Source organism: Apodemus sylvaticus, chromosome 19 (assembly GCF_947179515.1).
Source record: "Apodemus sylvaticus chromosome 19, mApoSyl1.1, whole genome shotgun sequence".
Lineage (NCBI taxonomy): Eukaryota > Metazoa > Chordata > Mammalia > Rodentia > Muridae > Apodemus > Apodemus sylvaticus.
The window spans coordinates 44,776,660-44,797,168 of NC_067490.1; the positions used below are offsets into that span (position 1 = coordinate 44,776,660).

Here is a 20,509-nt window from a genome sequence, read left to right on the forward strand (position 1 = left end):
TCCTGGACGCCCGCATCAACCGCCTCAGCTCCAGGTCTGATATGCTGACCTCTGTGGCACTCACCCCCACAGAGCATCTACATACGCATAATTACAAATAATAAATCATTGTGAAAAATCAAACTTGTATCTAATCTTTGGATACTTGCTATGGCTTAAAAAGACTACTTTATAAGCTGGCTGTGGTGACACAAACTTTTAATCATAGGACTCAGGAAGGTGAGGCAGGAGGGTCATGAATTCAAGGTCAGCTTGGGCTTCACATCAAGACACCAACTCAAACAAGATAAAAGAAAAGCCTGTTATAGTTAAAAACCTATACTCTTAACAGTAAAAACGCTACAACAAATCTTTTAAAATAATTGTCCGAGCTGGGGCTATGGCCCAGTGGCAGAACACTGGCAAATCATGAGGCCTGTGCCCCACCCCAACCCTGGACGCCCCAGATGAGTTTTTAAGTCACCATCTCAGCTAGTTCACTGTCCCATGCCTCTCACTGTAGCCTTACATCACCCAAAGCTGATTTCCCTCCAGCTCTAACAAGGCAGGAGTTACAGCACTGCCAGCGAACCGCTCCAGGGCAGTTCATTCGAGAGCCCAACTCCCTCTAGTATAGAAAACTCACGATACCTGCTGCTGCAGACACAGGACCGCTCTGGCTTCAGAGTTTCCAGGAAGGTGAGACTTGCCTTGGCTAGAAAGTTCCCATTGCCCTCCCCCCCATCTCTTTCCAATTTCTAAGTAAGAGAACCCAAACAATTCTTTTTCAGTGAAGTGAAAAAATAAATGACATCTTCCTGTCCCAGCCAGGAAGTTGCCAGGCAACCCAGAGAAGCCCAGAGAAGGCCCCGCCCCTCCCTCCAGGAGAGTCAGCTTTGGCCCTGCCCACCCAGAGTCAGCGGCTTTGGCAAGCAGGTGACAGTGGAGGCAGATTTGTTTGTGTTCAATAGTTACTGTGGAGTGACAAAACCATTCTTCACAGGCTCCTAGTAACGAAATGTCACCCTAACAACCAAAACAGATTCCAGAGTAACTTGTGTGTGATCATGTTGTTTCTGCACCACTGGGTTCCACCACAGTCTCTCTCCCTCTAGGAACCTAGGATCTGAAACAAGCAAAAGCCACTTCCACAGAGAAGAAAATAAGCAAATTAGAACTCTCCATCTCACTAAGGTTTCCACAGTTTTGACTTCAGCCCATGTGGACTTGTCTTTTACCCTTTCCACACCACACACAGGCAAAATCATTTTGTAGTTGTTCTCAACCTGTGGGCACGACCCCCTCCTGCGACCCTTTCACGGGGTTTGCAGAACAGATATCCTGCATATCAGATATTTACATTATGATTCGTAACAATCGCAAAATTACAGTTATGAAGTAGCAATGAAATAATTTTATGGTTGGGGGTCATCACAACACGAGGAACTGTATTAAAGGGTCGCAGCATGGGGAAGGCTGAGACCCACTGGAGTTTTCCCTACTGCTGGCCCTCTGCTGGGCACTGTACTCCTTACAGAAACCTAGGGAGGCAGGATTAGCAGATCCCTCCTGTTACAGGAAAACCCAGGGCTCTATCTTGGCTTGTGCAGACAAGACTGATTTTGAACCAAGTCTGTTCATACTCACTCTGAAATCTTAAGTGTTTTTTTTTTTAAACGATCGCATACTTTTATGAGACAATCCTCAATTCTTATTTGAAACATTCAAATATTTATAAGCGGCTAACCTTTTGTATGGTAACTTGTTTTCCCCCTCCCCCCCTTTTTTTCTGTTGTTATTCTGCACTGGGAACTGGGACCAGGTCAAACCCTTTCTACTGAGTTAAAACCCAGCCCTCTATTTCACACAAAACTGATTTTATTAGTAAATGAATATGTTTAGACCCTTTCCTAAGTGTTCAGGAAGCAAAGGCACTAAAATGAGAGGCGGAGTTAAGGCTCTGCTTGGATTTTTCCCTTCCTTCTAAACTTAAATGGCAGAGCTCATATTCCTGTGGAGGACAGAGACACTGGAGACCACGGGACAGGGTTTGGACAGAATTCACTGCGGACATTTCCAAGGCCAGGAGACCTACAGTCTATCCACTGCTTAAACCAGAGCGTGAGGGTGGGGTAGGGGAGGGGTTTGTGCCCTGCTACGCACAGTTCTAAATACAATCCCTGTACCAATGTTCCTTGGAGGGGGCTTCTAACCTGGCTTCTCACCATGAGGACGAGTCACACTTGCCCTCTTTTCCAGAAGGTCCACAATCACCCTGTTTCTGTTGCGCACACCTTTTGATACTTCTAGGAAAACAGATTTCCTTAAAACTTGCTTTTCTTAGGCTTTTCTCAGGTCATGGTGACAAGCACCTAATCCCAGCTCTCAGCAGGTAGATCTCTGTGTGTTCCAGGCCAGCCAGGCCTACCTACTGAGACCCTGTCTCAAATGTACACGTTAAAAATAAATAAAGTCCTTTTCACAGCCAGGCACGCCTGTACACACCTATGACTATGTGGGAAGTGTGGGCAGGGCCAGCTCACTTCGAGACCAATGGTTGCATAGTAAGTTCAGGGCTAGCCTGGCCTACTCTCTCAGAAAAGTGAAAACAATTGCGCTTTTGGTTTTGTTTTGTTTTTGGAGATGCTCTTTGGGCTCCTGACCTACAGCGTTTACATAGTTAGCCTGCACACTTCCCAACCACTGTGAATTCAGGTAAATGCACAGCTCCACTTGACCCCTTGGAATTGGCCCATTTTTTGTCCCTCTCCCCTAATTTCAAGCTTTTATTCAGTTGATGGCATCACTTTTCCAGTTGTCCCAGAAGATAAAAAGGTAAATGTTCCAAAGAGATGTACTAATTTCCACAGGCTTTTAGGAAAGGCAGAAAGTATAAATTTATTATGTAACGTGTATACAACAAAGAAATCCATTGTGACATCACTGATTTTAAAGTATAAAAGGATATACCACATTTACCTAATTTATTTTCTCCTGTGGATAAAGTTATGAAATGCATAACTTCTTATAAAAATCCCATTACCTTCTTGGGTCCTAGGCATCTACATTGTCATATACGGATGTAAATCACATACAACATGAATGAAAAAACCCAGGAAAGGTTATAAAAAGAGTAAGATAAAAATCGATTGTTTCATTTAAAAGGTAAGTGGGTTTGTAAAGGAGACCGGGCGTGGCAGAGGAAGGAAGATGAATTAGTACTGTCTTCAAAAGTTAATCAGTTATGCATCTCATCTGTGGCTGTCATAGCAGAGCTAACTGCACAATTACTGTGTTCTCCCTTTGCAAACAGAACAAGCAAGATCACTGCGAGATGTCAGACAGGGAAGGGGCAGTTGCAGGGAAGGCATACGAACTTTTGGGTTCTGTTTATTTCCTGTGGATCTACAGCACCAGCCTTCGAACTATGGGCTAGTCCCACAGCCGGATTCACTTGGTTTTAGTGAGCATCCATTCAGTACACTTCTTGGATTTACCTTACGCGCCGTAAGCGAATGCTTCTAAGGAGCTTGGTGAGGTCAGGGCCTTCGGTTAGTACCACGAAAAAGCAGTCATCATATTCCGGAACCCTGGTAGGTCATTAGCCATTATTCTGAAAATGTATGGCTTCACATTTTATAGCAGCCAGAAACATAATTCAAGGGTTCCCAAGAGCATATGAAATAAAAACCACGGAGACGGCGTGAGGTCTCACTGGCGAGGTTCATTTACGTGACAGACAGTTTGCTGTGCGTGGTCACTGCTCCCACTTGATGTCGTCCCTCCTCAGCTTCGCCTGCAGGCTGTGGACCTGCACTGGCTGAAAGCTGCTGTCTCTCTGAAAAGCGCTGGTCTCACTCACACATTTCCTGGGGCTGGTTTTCAAGTTCTTTGATCCTTTAGGGTGGCCATGGAGACCGGAAGATTCGTTTATCCTTGAGTTCTCAACTTTTTCCTGCAGTTTACGGACCTGTGGAGAAAAAAAATGTATAGGTAAAAATTAATATAAGGATACCTTAAAATAGAGGACTAGATTGGTGGCTTAAAGATTACAATTCAAAGGTTCAATTTGGCCAGTCACTCACTCTAACACTGCTGGTCAGGCAGCCTTGCCTTCTGCAAGCCTATTCTTCCAGTTAGAGAGAAAGCACATACACAACACACACGGCACATACACAACCCACACAGCACAAACACAACACACACAGCACATACATAACCCACACAGCACAAACACCACACAGCACACATGCAGCACACACACAGCATACATGCAGCACACACACAGCACACAGAGCACACACAGCATGTGAGCGCAAACACACACACACACACACACACACACACACACACACACACACACTGGGATAACTGTGAAGACAAGAATGTGCGCATGTCATAAGTCATAGAGGGAGGACGGATGTGCAGCAGAGGATGGATGTGTGTTACTGGTGGAGACTAGAGCACTAGGAAAAGGAGAATTTTCCTAGGTGATATTAATAGCAACGGGAAGAATTGGTGCTAAGCACAAGCATTTATTTGCCTAGGATGTGCTTTTTTTTTTTTTTTTTTGGTTTTTTGGATTTGGTTTTTTCGAAATAGGGTTTCTCTGTATAGCCCTGGCTGTCCTGGAACTCACTTTGTAGACCAAGCTGGCCTCAAACTCAGAAATCCACCTGTCTCTGCCTGCCAGAGTGCTGGGATTACAGGCGTGCGCCACCACTGCCTGGCTCTAGGATGCACTTTTTAATGAAAGATTAAATAGTTTATCACAATGAAAGGCTTAAACACTTACTTTGCTAAAAATTTGGCGGGGGGTACTGATTTTTGTTGTTTGTTTTTGTTTTTTGGGACAGGGTTTCTCTGTGTAGCACTGGCTATCCTGGAACTCGCTATGTAGACTTGGCTGGCCTTGAACTCACAATATCTGCCTGCCTCTGCCTCCTGAGTGCTCAGATTAAAGGCATGTGCCACCATCACCCAGCTTCTGCGACAGTTATTAAGTAATAGAAATTCACAACTTTCAAATTATAAAATGTATGTATTGGGTAACTCTAAAACTGTGATTATTCTATTTCAAGTTTCTTCTATGCAGTTCCAAGGACAAAACTTGTTCAATCTTTACCAGAACACAATCATATGTTTTTTACTTGCTATAGTTTTAAAAGCCAGTAAAATAGAAATATATTTTTCTCTTTTGACCATAGCATAATAAATACAGTAATATCCAGAGTTTTTACAAATCACTGTCTTAGATCCGTGTGTGAGGAAGGGTTGATATTCCTGCAGCTTATCGGAATGTTGAACTCCCCAGGCAGAGAACTCTATGAAGTACGTGACGTGATGTGAGGTTTCCTAGGAAGAGCCCTTCTGTTGCAGCAACTATGGATGGAACATATTAAAGTCATGCCATTCTTAGTTATTAAAAGACAAGTATGGGCTGGTGAGATGGCTCAGTGGTTAAGAGTACTGACTGCTCTTCCGAAGGTCCTGAGTTCAAATCCCAGCAACCACATGGTGGCTCACAACCATCTGTAATGTGATCTGACGCCCTCTTCTGATAAATAAATAAATATTAAAAAAAAAAAAAAGACAAGTATGGAGTCCTCCTCCAACCTAAATTCTACTAAGTACAGGTGGTGAGGTACAGGTTCCCAGGGAACACAACACAGCCCAGCTTGTGTCAGAAGGCGGAGGGAATCTTTCAGGATTGTGGTACCAGGTTTCTGGATGGTACCGCCTCTGTGGGCACATCATTAGAACCATGGGGGTGGGGTGGGGACAAGAGCAAGGAATGCTGGGAAGGTAGCTGGAAGGGCGCTGAAGCCTGCTTTACAGTTTCCCCACGGCCTGATTCCACAGGGACGCTTCTGCTGTCTCTTATCTTGACAGTCTCTACAGAAGGGCCGTGTCATTACACATAGTGGTGGCTCTCTCTAAGATGCTCAAGTGACTCCTGTGTATCTTTTAGTACACCATGCCTCCATACTTCCAATTGGAAGGCCATATAGCTAAGTGACACTGAATGTGTCTGGTGATTGGTTTTGTTTTCTGAAGCCCAGTGGCTCCCAGAGGAGTGTTGGCACTCTCTGGGAGAGAGTAAGAGCGCTCTTACGCTGTCTTGATGCTTCTTGAGTTTGGAGATCTGGTCTCCTTTGCTTTCCATCTTCTTGACTAATTGCTCCAGTTCCAGCTCTATGTCCTCAGAGACAGAATGGCTCTCGGTCTGCATCATCTGTCTCAGGAGCTCTCTGTGCTCCCTGCAGAAAAAAGCAAGCAACAAGGCCGGGCGTAACTCACTCAGAGAGGACATCTGCGCACGTCCTGTGCTCAGCACTTAGGAATAAAAATAAATAATAAAATAATAAATAAAGACCACAGAAGCAGTAGTGTCTGGCAGTACACATATATTATGCTTTACATGATTAAAAACAGAGCAAACGCTAAACACTGTTATAGATTATCTCTTTGTCACAATTAATTGTCTTGTTCAACTATGAGTTTTAGTTAAGAGCAAAATATTAATCTTCAAAAATAGTGTCTAGCATTAGGATATATAAGTAAATCATGATATGATAAACATAACCAAGCTTTTAGCATTTGAGATTTTTTGCACTTAGAACTGTCTTAGATCTAGCTGCTCAACGACCTAAAAACCAATCTAAATTCTTGGTGTTCTCAGCTAAACAGAGTGAGCAGCTCCACAGTGCTTAGCTAGAGGCAGCACGGGGCTCTTCAGTTCCAAGTCTGGGATTGGAAACAGTCGAGAGGGCAGTGCAGTGAGTGCAGTGCGCCTGCCAGCTAGAGCACGAAGCTCTGCTACCTTTGCTGAAATCTGGTTAGGCCTGGGACTCGGCACAATGACTCCTATGCGGACAGTCCTTACTGAGCAATTTGTAATACACACGAAATACTTCCAAATTTGTAATGCAGAGCAGGCTGAATCTAAAATAAGGAATGATACTCTAACTTGCCTAATGGAATCACCCATGTAACTAAAAGATTTTTAAATAAAAACTGTATTTTCCTTCTAAAAGTTCATCTCCGTTCTAATATAAAGTCTTCAGACTTGATTATCCACTTGATTCATAATATCTGTCTATTAGTCTAGATCTCTGGACTATATAGTAAATGCAATGAGAAATAGTAATAATACGTTTATGGACCAAAACAAAGTAAGTCTGAATAGCCAAACAGACTTATGGGTGGGAGTGACAAAGACTGCTGAAGAGTTGAAATGTGCCCTGCTCTTGCAGAGGACCAGAGTCACCTACAGACTTCTGTCACCCTGTCAGCTTCAGGGAGCCCAGCTGCTCTGCTGTGCCTGTGAGCACCTGCACCGTGAGCACATACCCACGCACACACAGTTTTATTTTAATAACAAATGAACACTTACATATTCATTTGGGCCAGCTCCTCTTGCATTGTCATCAGGAGTTCAGACAAACTGTCACAAATGGAAACAGGCTCTCCTGAGCTGTGAGCGTTAGCTCTAGCCTGGGAAGTCGCTCTGAAAGGCTTAGAGAGATACCGTACTTCATTGACTAGAACAGGGTTCTGAAGGTTATTATAGCCCACAGGGATACACCAGCTGCAGAAGGTTTTACAAGCATGTATCAACAAAACAGCCTGGACTGGCCAACGGAAAGGGAGAAGAAATAGCTGTGACTAAACCAGTGCTTGAAAGTGTGTGTGTCCTGGTTAGATTTTTGTCAACTTGACACAAGCTCTGGATGGGAAGAGGGAACCCCAACTGAGAAAACACCCCCATCCCAGTGGTCTATAGGCAAGTCTGGGGAGCATTTTCCTGATTAATGACTGATGTGGAAGGACCCAGTGCACAGGGAAGGCGGTGAGCTGAGCAAGCCAGCAGGAACTGTTCCTCCACGGTCTCTTTCATTTCCTGCCTCCAGGTTCCTGTCCCAACTTCCCTCCATGGAGCCCTGTCAACTGAAACAAACCCTTTCCTCCTCATGATGCTTTTCATCACCGTGAGCACCACACAAGAGAAAGCTAATAGGACAGTATATACACAGCATCCGCAAACAAAGTTTTTCAACAATGATCTTCCTTTTTATCCTCACCTTCTCTTTCTCAAAAGTTGGTACTCTAAACTTGTGGTCCATTTGCTGAGGTGGCTCTCTTTTTAAACAGTTAGTTTTCTAAAGGGAAAAGGAAACAAAGTGCTATTTTAAAACATATTTATGCTCAAAGCTGAACGGTAAGTATAAGTGCAATTGAATGTAAGACAGCAGACATGTTTAAACAAATGTGCAACTGGAGAAGAAAAACAGCAAACACATGAAGAGATTCTCTGGTTAACAATCTTATTATGAGGGAAACTCAAATCAGTATAACACATAAAAAAGTTAATAATAAAAAAGGAAAATTACCACATGCCTATTATAATGGAAACTTTTTTAAAAGTGATGATATCAAATATTGGCAATTTCTTATAAAGTGAAACATACATCTATGTAACTCTCCCACATCTCTCAGTCACCAATACAATTACACCTCCATGTCTTTTCTGTTCCCAGAAGCCTTTAATCAGTGCCAACTACTTACAGAGTAGAAACGTTCAAATTCACCACGCCCCAACCCCCTTCTAGACAGGAGTCCCACTGTTTCCCAGGCTGGCCAGGAACTTACTGTGCAGTTCAGGTTGGTCTTAAACAGGAGCCTCTTGTCTTACCCTTCTCAGGATAGGAATTATAGCTGTACATCACTACACCTGGCTTTAAAAGTTAGCTTTTCTATTTTTATCTTTTATCTATTTTGAGACAGTGTCTTATTAGCCTAGGATGGCCTGACTCTAGCTAGCTTTTCCTGTCTCGGCCTCCTGCATGCTGAGACTGAAGGTGTGCATGTGTCCCCAGCTGGGATTGCGGTTTCTTCTCTCCCTGGTGTGTCAGTCTTTAGGGCCCCAGCACTCCAGATGCTCTTCTGTCTACGTGGTGTCATAAGACTCAACACATCCCCTCTTGTCCTTGAACCCCGAGCCTGTGAGCTGGGACTGTGAGCACATCCACCGTGCTGGCTTATCTGTCTCTGACACTTAGAGGCATTGGTCTAAGAACTTTATTATATAAGCTAAATATTCAACTGGGGACATGGGGACACAGAATTGCAGACATATGGGAACTCGTGAACTCTGACCCCAGCTCCAGTGACGTCAGACATCCTTTTATCTTTGAAGGGAACATCAGTATTTTCATCCCCTATGAACCTGGCATTGGAAATTACTACTTTTACAAAGTGAATTTGCTGTTAATTGCTCTATCCTCTTTCAGAAGCTACGTTTCCTTTCTGATATTCCTTTTATATTCTCATAGTTTGTACAATAAATATGAAGATAAACTCTATCTTATCAGATAAAGGATGACACTAATGAAATATTTAATAGAAGTCATTGTCCTGTTTGTAAATTATTTATAGTGTTTTCTATTTGGATTTCTAGTTCAAATCCCTTACTCAGATAAGATATTAAAAATAGAATAAGGAACTAAGCAAGATAAGTATTTTTCATTATTATAATTATAAAATTATTTTCCTTTTCTATTTTTTATATTTATGTTTGTATGTTTGTGGGCACAGGTATGAGGGATAGACGTGTACATGTATGTGTGCACATGTAGAAGCCCAAGGTTGATAATGATTATTGTCCTGACTGCCTTTTTGCTTCATTTGTTGAAGGCAAGGTCCTCATCGAGATGGCTCACTGAGATGGGTAATTCCTTAGCCAGCTTGGTGGGGAGAATATTATCTTAAATATTTAATAAATTAACTCCTTTGGTGGGGCACTACCCACCCCAATAGTTTGTGGGCCACTGCCTAATCTCCATGTGGTTAATCCCGAGTTATTACTTAGTAAATCCTATGTTCTACCTTGTCTGCTCCTTCCCATGGGGGCCGTGCCCCTGCCTGCACTCTTCCCAGGCGTGGCGTCTCTCCTCTCCTCCATGCTCTCCACACTCATGGCGGAGCACCTTTATTTGTTAAATATTTAATTTAACAGATGGTAACCAATGTCTGGCAAGAACTCACTTTTAAAAATTATTTGGAGATTCCCCAATGGAATACACATGCCTTTAAGATTAAGAGGTAGGAGAACTGGGTTCTCAGCAGCGCCAGCGGCATCCTGAGTCAGGATGGTCGGGCAAGGTGGATTAGCCGCGTGGAGGCTGTTAAGCCGCCCAGCTATTGAGCTGTCTAAGGCATATCAAAATATAAAGGCTGTGTGTGTGTCTTTCACTGGGGAATGCGAAGCACGGAGGTGAGGCAGGTAGCGAACCTGCCGCTGGGATTTATTTATTAGATATTAAATTCTACGGAGAAATCCCTTGTTTTTACTTTCAAACCTTGAATTATGGGGCTGCCACACCCACCAGGCACTTAAGTGGGACCCGGACTGACTTCCTTGTGCTTGCTCCGCAAACACTTTAATTACCACTCAGCTGAACCCTCAACTCCGAGTATAGTTACAAAATTCTTCTAAAGAATTGTTAAAGTCCAGTGAAATGGCTGAAAGTGGAAAGGCCCCAAGAATCTGTGTTCAAACTCTGGAACCCACGAGGTAGAATAACCCCTGTAAGCTGTCCCCTGACATCCACACACGTGCCACAGTGGCACACGTGTGTGTGAGCACAGTCACAGTGAGGTGCAGTAGTCCATGGCTGTGTCCCAACTACTCAGGAGGCTCTGGCAGAACTGAATTAAAGGCCACCCAGAGAGCATCAAGTCTGAAGCCAACCTGTGATACTAGTATATAGCCCTGTCTCAAATATTAATATATTTTAAAATATTTGCTTTTACTGTATATGAAATTATATAAAAGTTACATTTAGGATTTTTAATTTTTTTTTTTTTTTTTTTTTAATATACGGAGCCTTACTATGTAGCCCAGGCCAACTTGTATTTCTCTATGTGGACCAGGCTGGTTTTAAACTCACAAAGTTCAGCTTGTCTGTGCCTCTCCAGTGCGGGAGTTAAAGGTATATGCCATCGCACAACAACATTTAAATAATGTCACCAATACAGTTTGCTAAGAGTTTAAAATTCAAAAAACAACTGGACTCCTTGCTGCCCACCACGGGTTCTTCCCAGGCTGGCAACCAAATGGAGCGCTAGGTCTAGTACACTCCTGATGTCTCTTTCCTTTAGTCTAGATGGTGTGGCACTTCCTAGCCTTACATTGAAAATCACCGTCAACTGACTTATTCGTGCATTGCTGCTGCAAGCCTCTGGCGGTTGGAATGAGAATGGCCCCATGTGTTCACATTTGAAAGCCTGGTCATCAGAGCATGGAACTGTTAGAGAAGGATCAGGAGGTGTGGCCTTGCTGGAGTGGGTGTGTCACTGGGGATTTCAGGAGCCCACACCAGGCCCAGTGTCTCTCTCTGCCTGCTGCCTGTGGATCAGGATGTGACGCGCCCAGGCTGCTGCTCTAGCATCGGCCTGTTTGTTTTCCACCATGATGAAAATGGCTTAAAACCCTGAAACTGTAAGCAAGCCCCCAATTAAATTCTTTGCCTTGGTCATGGTCCCTTCACAGTAGTATAACAGTAACTAAGACAATGTCATTTATCATAATGTCTTCTAAACCATTCTGGAAGGAAGCAGAAAATACAGCACTAGAGAGGCATATATATTTAAATAAAAATAAAGGGTGAATAAATATATATGAAAAAGTTGGGAAGTATTATCTGGGGTAATTTGTATGTACTGTACCTTTGGTAGTTTCTTCTTTTCCTTACAATGCTTTGAATTTGAAACTGTGGACATTAAAATTTTGCTGATTTCAAATCCAGTTTGAAGCTACAAAATGAAAGAGACAATTGACAAGACTGACCTATAGCAGCTAAGAGCTCAGCTTTTAAGGAGAAGGCACTTTCTATAAGTAAAGCATTGCTTAGTTGCGGTACTTGGATGGGGCAGGATTGCATTAGCCTAGGAGTTCAGGCCAACCTAGGAGGCACAGTGAGACTCCATGTGGAAAAAAGAAAAAAAGGAAAGAAAACAAAACTAAACAAAGAAACTCTTTAATAGCAATAAAGCTCAAAATGTGGAAATCACTTTGAGGAAGAATACCCCGATATGTTGGTTTGGTCATGTGTGTCTCTCAAACGGATCCTAAAGTGTGCTAGGTGTCCATGCTCTCAACTGAGAGGATGTGTATGTACAAGGTCTTTGGTAGCGTAGTGAAGTATATGGAAGTACTGGCTAAATGAGAACTTTGTTACCATGGCCAAAACAGAGACAGTAGTAACAATCCAGAATACCAACACTGAGTGTAGACTGGGGTTTGGATCACGAGAGTGCAGCATGCAGGGACTCGCAGTCACTGCGGAGATAAAGGACGCTACTGACCTCACACGCTTTGTCTTGAAACAGCCTGCGCTGATGCTCCTCCTCCTTTAGTTTTTCTTCTAGATATTTAATCTTATCCTGCAAGAGAAGGATCGTTATGAAAACCAGAGCCAAATGTCCTCCATTCCCTTTCCAAGGGGGTCCTAGAGGTCTAGACTCTTAACAGCTAGCAAGTTAGAGAAGAAGTAAGAAGAGGAGTAGCAAAAGACCCCAAGACATCTCTCGGCTTTCTACCTATGCTTCCTTCCTTGCTGCTATACACGAGAGCAAAGTGAAAACAAAGGAGTCCACAGCTCTATCCACGGCCACCACCAGCTCCACAGACAATGAGCCCACAGCTCTATCCACGGCCAGACCAGCTCCACAGAGAATGAGCCCACAGCTCTATCCACGGCCACCACCAGCTCCACAGAGAATGAGCCCACAGCTCTATCCACGGCCACCACCAGAATCACAGAGAATGAGCCCACAGCTCTATCCACGGCCACCACCAGCTCCACAGAGAATGAGCCCACAGCTCTATCCATGGCCACCACCAGAATCACAGAGAATGAGCCCACAGCTCTATCCACGGCCACCACCAGCTCCACAGAGAATGAGCCCACAGCTCTATCCACGGCCACCACCAGCTCCAGAGAATGAGCCCACAGCTCTATCCATGGCCACCACCAGAATCACAGAGAATGAGCCCACAGCTCTATCCACGGCCACCACCAGCTCCACAGAGAATGAGCCCACAGCTCTATCCACGGCCACCACCAGCTCCACAGAGAATGAGCCCACAGCTCTATCCACGGCCACCACCAGCTCCACAGAGAATGAGCCCACAGCTCTATCCACGGCCACCACCAGCTCCACAGAGAATGAGCCCACAGCTCTATCCACGGCCACCAACAGAATCACAATGAAGCTTCTGAGAGCGCTAGCTATTATAATCTTGGATCTCAACATCCACTCAAAACCAAACAATAGTAATGCTGGCCACGTGCATGCAATAGAGGGACAATGTTGGCCGTGTGCATGTGATGGGGACAATGTTGGCCATGTGCATGTGATGGGGGCAATGTTGGCCATGTGCATGTGATGGGGACAATGTTTGTCATGTGCATGTGATGGGGACAATGTTGGCCGTGTGTATGTGATGGGGACAATGTTGGCTGTGTGCATGTGATGGGGACAATGTTGGCCATGTGCATGTGTTGGGGACAATGTTGGCCCTGTGCATGTGATGGGGGTGGAACAGGAAGAGACCTCAGAATTGGAAGGCATGGCTCTGGTGGCTTAGTAGCTTAGTGCTACTCTGTCAAACAAACATTATAATAAACACGAGGACCTAGAATGATGGCCCAGTGGGTAAAGTATCTGTCAGGCAAATCTGATCACTTGAGTTTGATACCTGGAACCACACAGAAATAGAAGGAGAGAAGCAATCCCACAAAGGTGTCCTCTAACCCCCACACATATGCCATGGCACACATGCATCCCACCCCTATCATTCACATACATAATAGCAAATTTAAAATATTCTAAAGAGTAACAAACATGAATAGGTAAAATTGCAAGGCAATGAAACAATGTGAAAAGGACAATGCACACACGTACGCACTCTATATCTCACACACGCATACTCTATATCTCACACACGCATATGCTATATCTCACACACGCACACACTATACCTCACACACGCACACTCTATATCTCACGCACGCATACTCTATATCTCACGCATGCACACTCTATACCTCACACACGCACACTCTATATCTCACACACGCATACTCTATATCTCACACATGCACACTCTATACCTCACACATGCAAACTCTATACCTCACACACGCATGCTCTATGCCTCACACACGCACGCTCTATGCCTCACACACGCACACTCTATGCCTCACACACGCACACTCTATACCTCACACATGCACACTCTATGCCTCACACACGCACACTCTATGCCTCACACACGCACTCTATATTTCACACACGCACACTCTATACCTCACACACGCACACTCTATACCTCACACACGCACACTCTATACCTCACACACGTACACTCTATACCTTACACACACACTCTATACCTTATACACACACACTCTATACCTTATATACACACATACTCTATACCTTACACATGCACTCTATACCATATATACATGCACTGTATACCTCACATACACACATGCACACTCTATACTATATACACATACACTGTATACCTCACATACACACATGCACACTCTATACCATATACACATGCACTGTATACCTCACATACACACAGGCACACTCTATACCATATACACACACACTGTATACCTCACATACAAACATGCACACTCTATACCATATACACACACGTACTATATACCTCACATACACACATTCACCCTCTATGCCATATACACATGCACTGTATACCTCACATACACACATGCACTCTATACCATATACACACGCACTGTATACCTCACACACACACATGTACACTCTATACTATATATACACAGACACTGTATACCTCACATACACACATGCACACTCTATACCATATACATGCACACTCTATACCTCACACACGCACACTCTATATCTCACACACGCATACTCTATACCTCACACACACACACTCTATATCTCACACATGCATACTCTATATCTCACACATGCACACTCTATACCTCACACACACTCTATATCTCACACACGCATACTCTATATCTCACACACGCACACTCTATACCTCACACACGCACACTCTATACCTCACACACGCACACTCTATACCTCACACACACACTCTATACCTTACACACACACTCTATACCTTATATACACACATACTCTATACCTTACACATGCACTCTATACCATATATACATGCACTGTATACCTCACACACACATGCACACTCTATACTATATACATGCACTGTATACCTCACATACACACACACACTCTATACCATATACACATGCACACTCTCTATACCTTATACACGCACACACTCTATACCCTACACATGCACACTCTATACTTTATACACATGCACACACTCTATCCTATATACGCCAACATATTATGTTTGTGTTTTTCAGAACAGGAGCCATAACAGAAGTGTGGAAGGGAGAGACTTCTGGAGCACTTAAGCAGGCTACGGAGATGAAAAGAGGTTCTGAACCGACTGTGTGAAATAGGACTTGGGGGAGGAGGAAAGGGAGGACGGACGGGTGTGTAACCATATGCAGTAAATAAAGGCTACCTTCTACTATATGTGAGGCCGTATACCTGCCGAATGGAAATGTCCCACCATCTTAGAGGCAAGCTCATCCTTTGGTATCAGAAGGCCAGCTCACTCCTGTGGGACAGAACACACTGTCCCCACGGGCAGGATTTACTGATTACCGAGTTGGCCATGGCCCGCCCTCGTCTTTGATTGTCACTCACAGTGCCAGCTTTGGCTTGCTCCTGGCACAGTGGCTTCGGAGACAGGCAGAGACTTACCTCCGCGGTCTGCTGAGTCGCCGTCAGTCTCAAGCACTCTTTTTCTAAGACGTGGAGCTTTTCAAGTTTAGCGTGCAGCTTCATCTGATCTTGTTCTTTTTCCCTTTGAAGCTGAGCCTGGAGAAGATAAAAAACTAATTTTAAATTTGGCAAGCGATGACAATGGATCGGTTGCTAGAAGCATGTACACACATGTATATATATATATTTACTTATAAGCAGAGAACAAGAAAAACCAAACCCTTCCAAGGAGCCACTGTAGGGAAGAGCGGATGGACATGTTGCTGACTCAGCACTGGGAGGCAATGGCCGTGTCGCCGACTCAGCACTAGCAGAATCAACTCCTCTTTGTATTGTTCTACAGCAGTGGTATTAGGGAAAGCATCACAGCAGAATTTACAGTGAAGAGACGAGGTGTGTGTGAGTCACAGGTGACCCACAGGCTCTGACTCAACAGAGAAGCGCAACAGGAGACAAAATATGAACAGAGTCACCCGTGCACACACATGTACACCATTTCACTGTTTATTGCCACATCACAGGGACAAGTGACAAGCGGCCGGGAGACCGGTGCTTTCCTATGAACACAAACTGGCTCTAAATGGGAAAGCCACCAAGTACGACAAACTGAGACAAGAGTGAAAGCGGCCTTGGAGGCCCGGCCCAGTCCTGAAAGCTCAGAAGAGAGGGAGGGAGGAAGGCAGAGTTCTCGCTGAAGAACCAAGGCTAACATTCCATGTAATGTAAAATAGACAGACTAACAAGGCCCAGGAATGGAGCAGGAGGAGAATTCTGAGTGCTTGAGAGAAAACTCCAAGAAAGCAGGACAAGAGTCTTGTGACCTCAGTCTCTTCAAAGACACAGAACTGTTCTTGTATTGTGTTCTCACGTTCCTCCCAGGTGCAGCAGACAGCAGTGAGGCTGCTCAGTACTGCCTGCTGCTATTACTCAATGAAATGTTTAAACTATACTTCATATGCCACACAAGTCCTGTCCTTGGGATGACAAACACAGCATAAACTCATGAGAACTTTACTCAGGTGACCTTTCTTAACCCTCAGAGTGTAAATCATCTGCCGCTCTGAACAGAGCTGGCTCCTGCAGGAGACTGAAGCTGGCTTCATCTACTGCACTTCTAAAGCTGCTTCAACACTTTAGTACAGTTCCTCATGGTCTGGTTATCTCCAACCACAGAATTTTGTTGCTACTTTATAATTGTCATTTTTTACTTTTACGAATCATAATGTAAATATCTGATATACAGGATATTTGATATCTGACTCTTGTAATCAGAGCATAGTTGAGGACCACTGAATTGGCTCTCTCAGGTCCCCCCCATAGACTGCTAAATAGTCTATCAAGTATCGGACTGCTAAAAATCAGTAATAAAGAGGAACTCAGCAGCGTCCTGAGAAACAGAATCGCACCCACGCAAAGCAAGGAAGGTAAGCACGGCCCCGGATACACGAAAACTGAAGGCAACTCAGACGACATCTTTAATGTGCTGAAAACTTCAAGTTGGGTCTTGTGGTACACTCCTGTGATCACAGGACACAAGAGGTTGAGGCAGGAAGGTCATCCTGAACCAGAGGCCAACCTAGGCAGCACAGCAATGTCAAGACCAGTCTGCACTTTAGAGAGGATCTCAAAACAAACAAAAATAAACAAGTCTTCCCAAACAAATAATAATAATAATACACACCGATGACCTGAGTTCAGTCCTAGAACCACTAGAGTAGGGAGGCGTGCAGCTATGAGCAGAAGCAAGAGGCTGCAGGGACCTCAGGGCCAGCCAGCCTGGAATGTGGAGTTCAGCTGCAGAGACAGTGCTGCAGACCCGGCCCCAAAGCAACAGCAGGAGACCACAGACTTCTGAAATGTGTGCCACCACATGCTCCAGTGTCACACACCCACACACCTACACACACATACATACATACAAAATTGTGCCCTTCCGCAGCCTTGAGCGGGCTAACCTGACCTTTCCGCTGACCTGGGTGGAGTCTTCCAACAGAGACAGAAGTCTTCTGCCTCACTCACCTGCTCACCTGCGGTTCCAGCAAGAAACAGACTGCGCACTGAGCTCGCTTTGCAACTCAGTCCAGCTGAAACCAAGGACTGCCCTTTGGGGGTTTTTCTCCCCCTATATAGATAGAGCTGAACATTAAACTCTGAGCCTTGATCAGAAAGAACCTAGTCTTGGCTCCTTATTTCTCCCGCCCGCCCATTCGCCCATTCGTTTTCATCCCCAGCTCCCCTACCAGGTGTATCCAGTTCTCCATGGCCTCCAGACGGCTACACAAAACTGACAAAATCTAAAAGCCATAAGCTAGAATTCCATATCTAGCAAAAATCTCACTCACAAATATGTATGAAATAAAGGGTCCTCCAGGTACATAAATGCTATGAGACTTTTTGGCATTAGTACTTTTTTTTCAGACTGAAACAAACTCAGTCTATGCAAAGAAGTAAAAAGCACTGGAGGGATCAAATGTAAATAAGTATATACTTCCTCCCATCACCAAAGGATTTGACCTCCATAGTAGCTAAGCTAAGAGTTGACAGTTTTGCTGTGTCAAGGAATGAATTGTAGGCACAATTATTTGTATACAGATTTCCTTTTATGGTCAAAGCTATGTGACTTGAGTGATTGTCATCATTCTCAGCCCACAGGGAACAGGTTACATTCATTTAAGGAATGGTGTGTGTATTAAGATGGTCTATCCATGCAGTCATTCATCAACTGTTTCAATGAACAATGGTTCTGCTTGGTGGGTGGCACAGACATTAGGTGAGGGTAAGATTCTGGTTCATTGGCTGTGATGATTTTAAAAAGCATTCATCTCAGAAAAAGAGTAACTCAAAAGGTCATCTTCAAAATTGATACTAAGTATAAATATCAAGCAAAACATTCAATCTTACTCTTTGTTGTTCTCTTACAAGCCACCTCCCAAATTAATTGTCTAAGTTTCTTTTGGTTGTATAAATAATTTTGAAATATGTAAGCTGGTCTGAAAACCATAGTATAGTGTGAAAATATCAAATAAACAATACCTATAGAGAGGCTGAGATGGAAGTACAACCTTATCACAATGAACTCTGATGTCTAACATTTTTTCTTATTTTGGGTTTCTACCACAGTAAGAGCCAAGATTTTAAGCTCTACTAAAAACAAAACAAAACAAACAAACAAACAAACAAAAAGACCTTATCTTTTTATGTTCATTTAATAACATGTCCATTATTTTTATCATTGGTATAAAATATATATTGTGTTGAATATGATAGAAAATAAAAATTAAAAAAAGTATATACTTCCTTTCTTTGTAAGTTTCCTTAAAGGATAATCGACAATTTAAAAGAAGCAATAATGAATTTGAATTATGTGTTGGTTTTTATAACATGTAAAAATAGAAGGAATGCTATAATACAAACTAAGAGGCACACAGTAGGAAGCTGTGGTACAAACTGGAGGCGCACAGTAGGAAGGGTCTTTCACACTTTAATACCAATTCATGGCAGACTGTGACAAATTGTAATACCTGTGTCTGGAGGAAGAAGAGACAATAATGTTTAGAAAGTAGTGATTTCATGGGTGTAGTGATTCACGCCAGCAACACAAGTCAGTTGGGAGCTGGAGGGGGAAGGCCTGTGGGTTCAAACCCACCCAGGCTCTAGACTGTGACCTTGCCCCAAAATAAATACACAAGTGAAGGCGAGGGCAGGAGTTACTGGCCAGTAAAGCACGTGCTGGCATGCGGATGCCCAGGATGGAACTGTGTGCCACACACAAGCACCGTGCACATGGACGAGCTGCTGGCAAGATCTCTAAGTATTTTTTAAGTGAACGAATGAAAATAAACATGACCAAGCTCTGCCAGATACAGTCAAAAAAGTAGAGATTCGATAACATCAGCTACAAAAATATAATGGTTCAAAGGACGAAAGGAAGCGTCTTGGGGTGAGGTAGATTAGAGCAGCACTGAGAGCCCCAGGGACAACTCAGACAGAGAAGAGACAAGAGAGCAAGTCCCAGCGGAAGTGGCAGATGGGAGGAGAGCAAACAAGGGCTGGGGAGCACATGGACTGCACAGGCCTCCTCCCCAGGAGCACAGGGCGAGGGGAATCTCTGATTGTGACTGTCATGTGTGACAGGTCAGCAGCACCAAGGAAGTCCTCCGTCAGTCCCCATTTAGAGGGCTGAGGTAGGTCTCTACCCTGCATGGGAACCAGCCTACTGTTTTAGACTGAGCTCTTGTGGGCACCTGAGAAACAAGTGCCACCTACAAGGCTGGCAGTAGGGAGGGAGCAGGGTGACAGGAGCACAGTGAGGGAACGATCTCGGTGAAGGAGGGGTTGGACTTGAGATGTTAGGAGTCCGGGCTGCAGCAGAAATCTGGGCTCTGGCAGGAAAGGGTGTGGTGGATGGAGCTCCACCTCCTGAGGCTGGGAGCAAATGTCATTGCCTGAAGACAGCTGAGGACAACTGGCAGGCCTGGGCTGGAGGGCAGTGGTGCCAGGCAGGCCTCTGGAGCCACCTAAGCACCTTGTGTTAGAACCAGGTGCGGCCCTCAGCCCTCCTGCACCAACCCAGACACCTAGGTGCTCTGCTGCTGCTAAGCAAGCCCTAACATCAAGCAGTTCC

The 20,509-nt window shown here is 44.2% G+C and overlaps 1 protein-coding gene across 7 annotated transcripts in view; it reads right to left on the reverse strand.

Moving 5' to 3' along the window:
* Positions 1-2,867: 2,867 nt before the first annotated feature.
* Cep57l1 (centrosomal protein 57 like 1) overlaps positions 2,868-20,509 on the reverse strand; it is a 75,374-nt gene continuing 57,732 nt past the window's right edge. For 5 of the 7 annotated variants that reach the window (XM_052164284.1, XM_052164287.1, XM_052164289.1 and 2 more), the window contains 7 exons: positions 15,865-15,981; positions 12,349-12,426; positions 11,710-11,796; positions 8,064-8,141; positions 7,376-7,497; positions 6,095-6,239; positions 2,868-3,949 (listed from right to left, as the gene is read on the reverse strand). In XM_052164284.1, the coding sequence (XP_052020244.1) occupies positions 3,737-3,949; positions 6,095-6,239; positions 7,376-7,497; positions 8,064-8,141; positions 11,710-11,796; positions 12,349-12,426; positions 15,865-15,981 (840 nt within the window). In that variant the 3' untranslated portion in view covers positions 2,868-3,736. The remainder of the gene's footprint in view (positions 3,950-6,094; positions 6,240-7,375; positions 7,498-8,063; positions 8,142-11,709; positions 11,797-12,348; positions 12,427-15,864; positions 15,982-20,509) is intronic. The other 2 variants (XM_052164285.1, XM_052164290.1) reach the window with 1 other exon arrangement.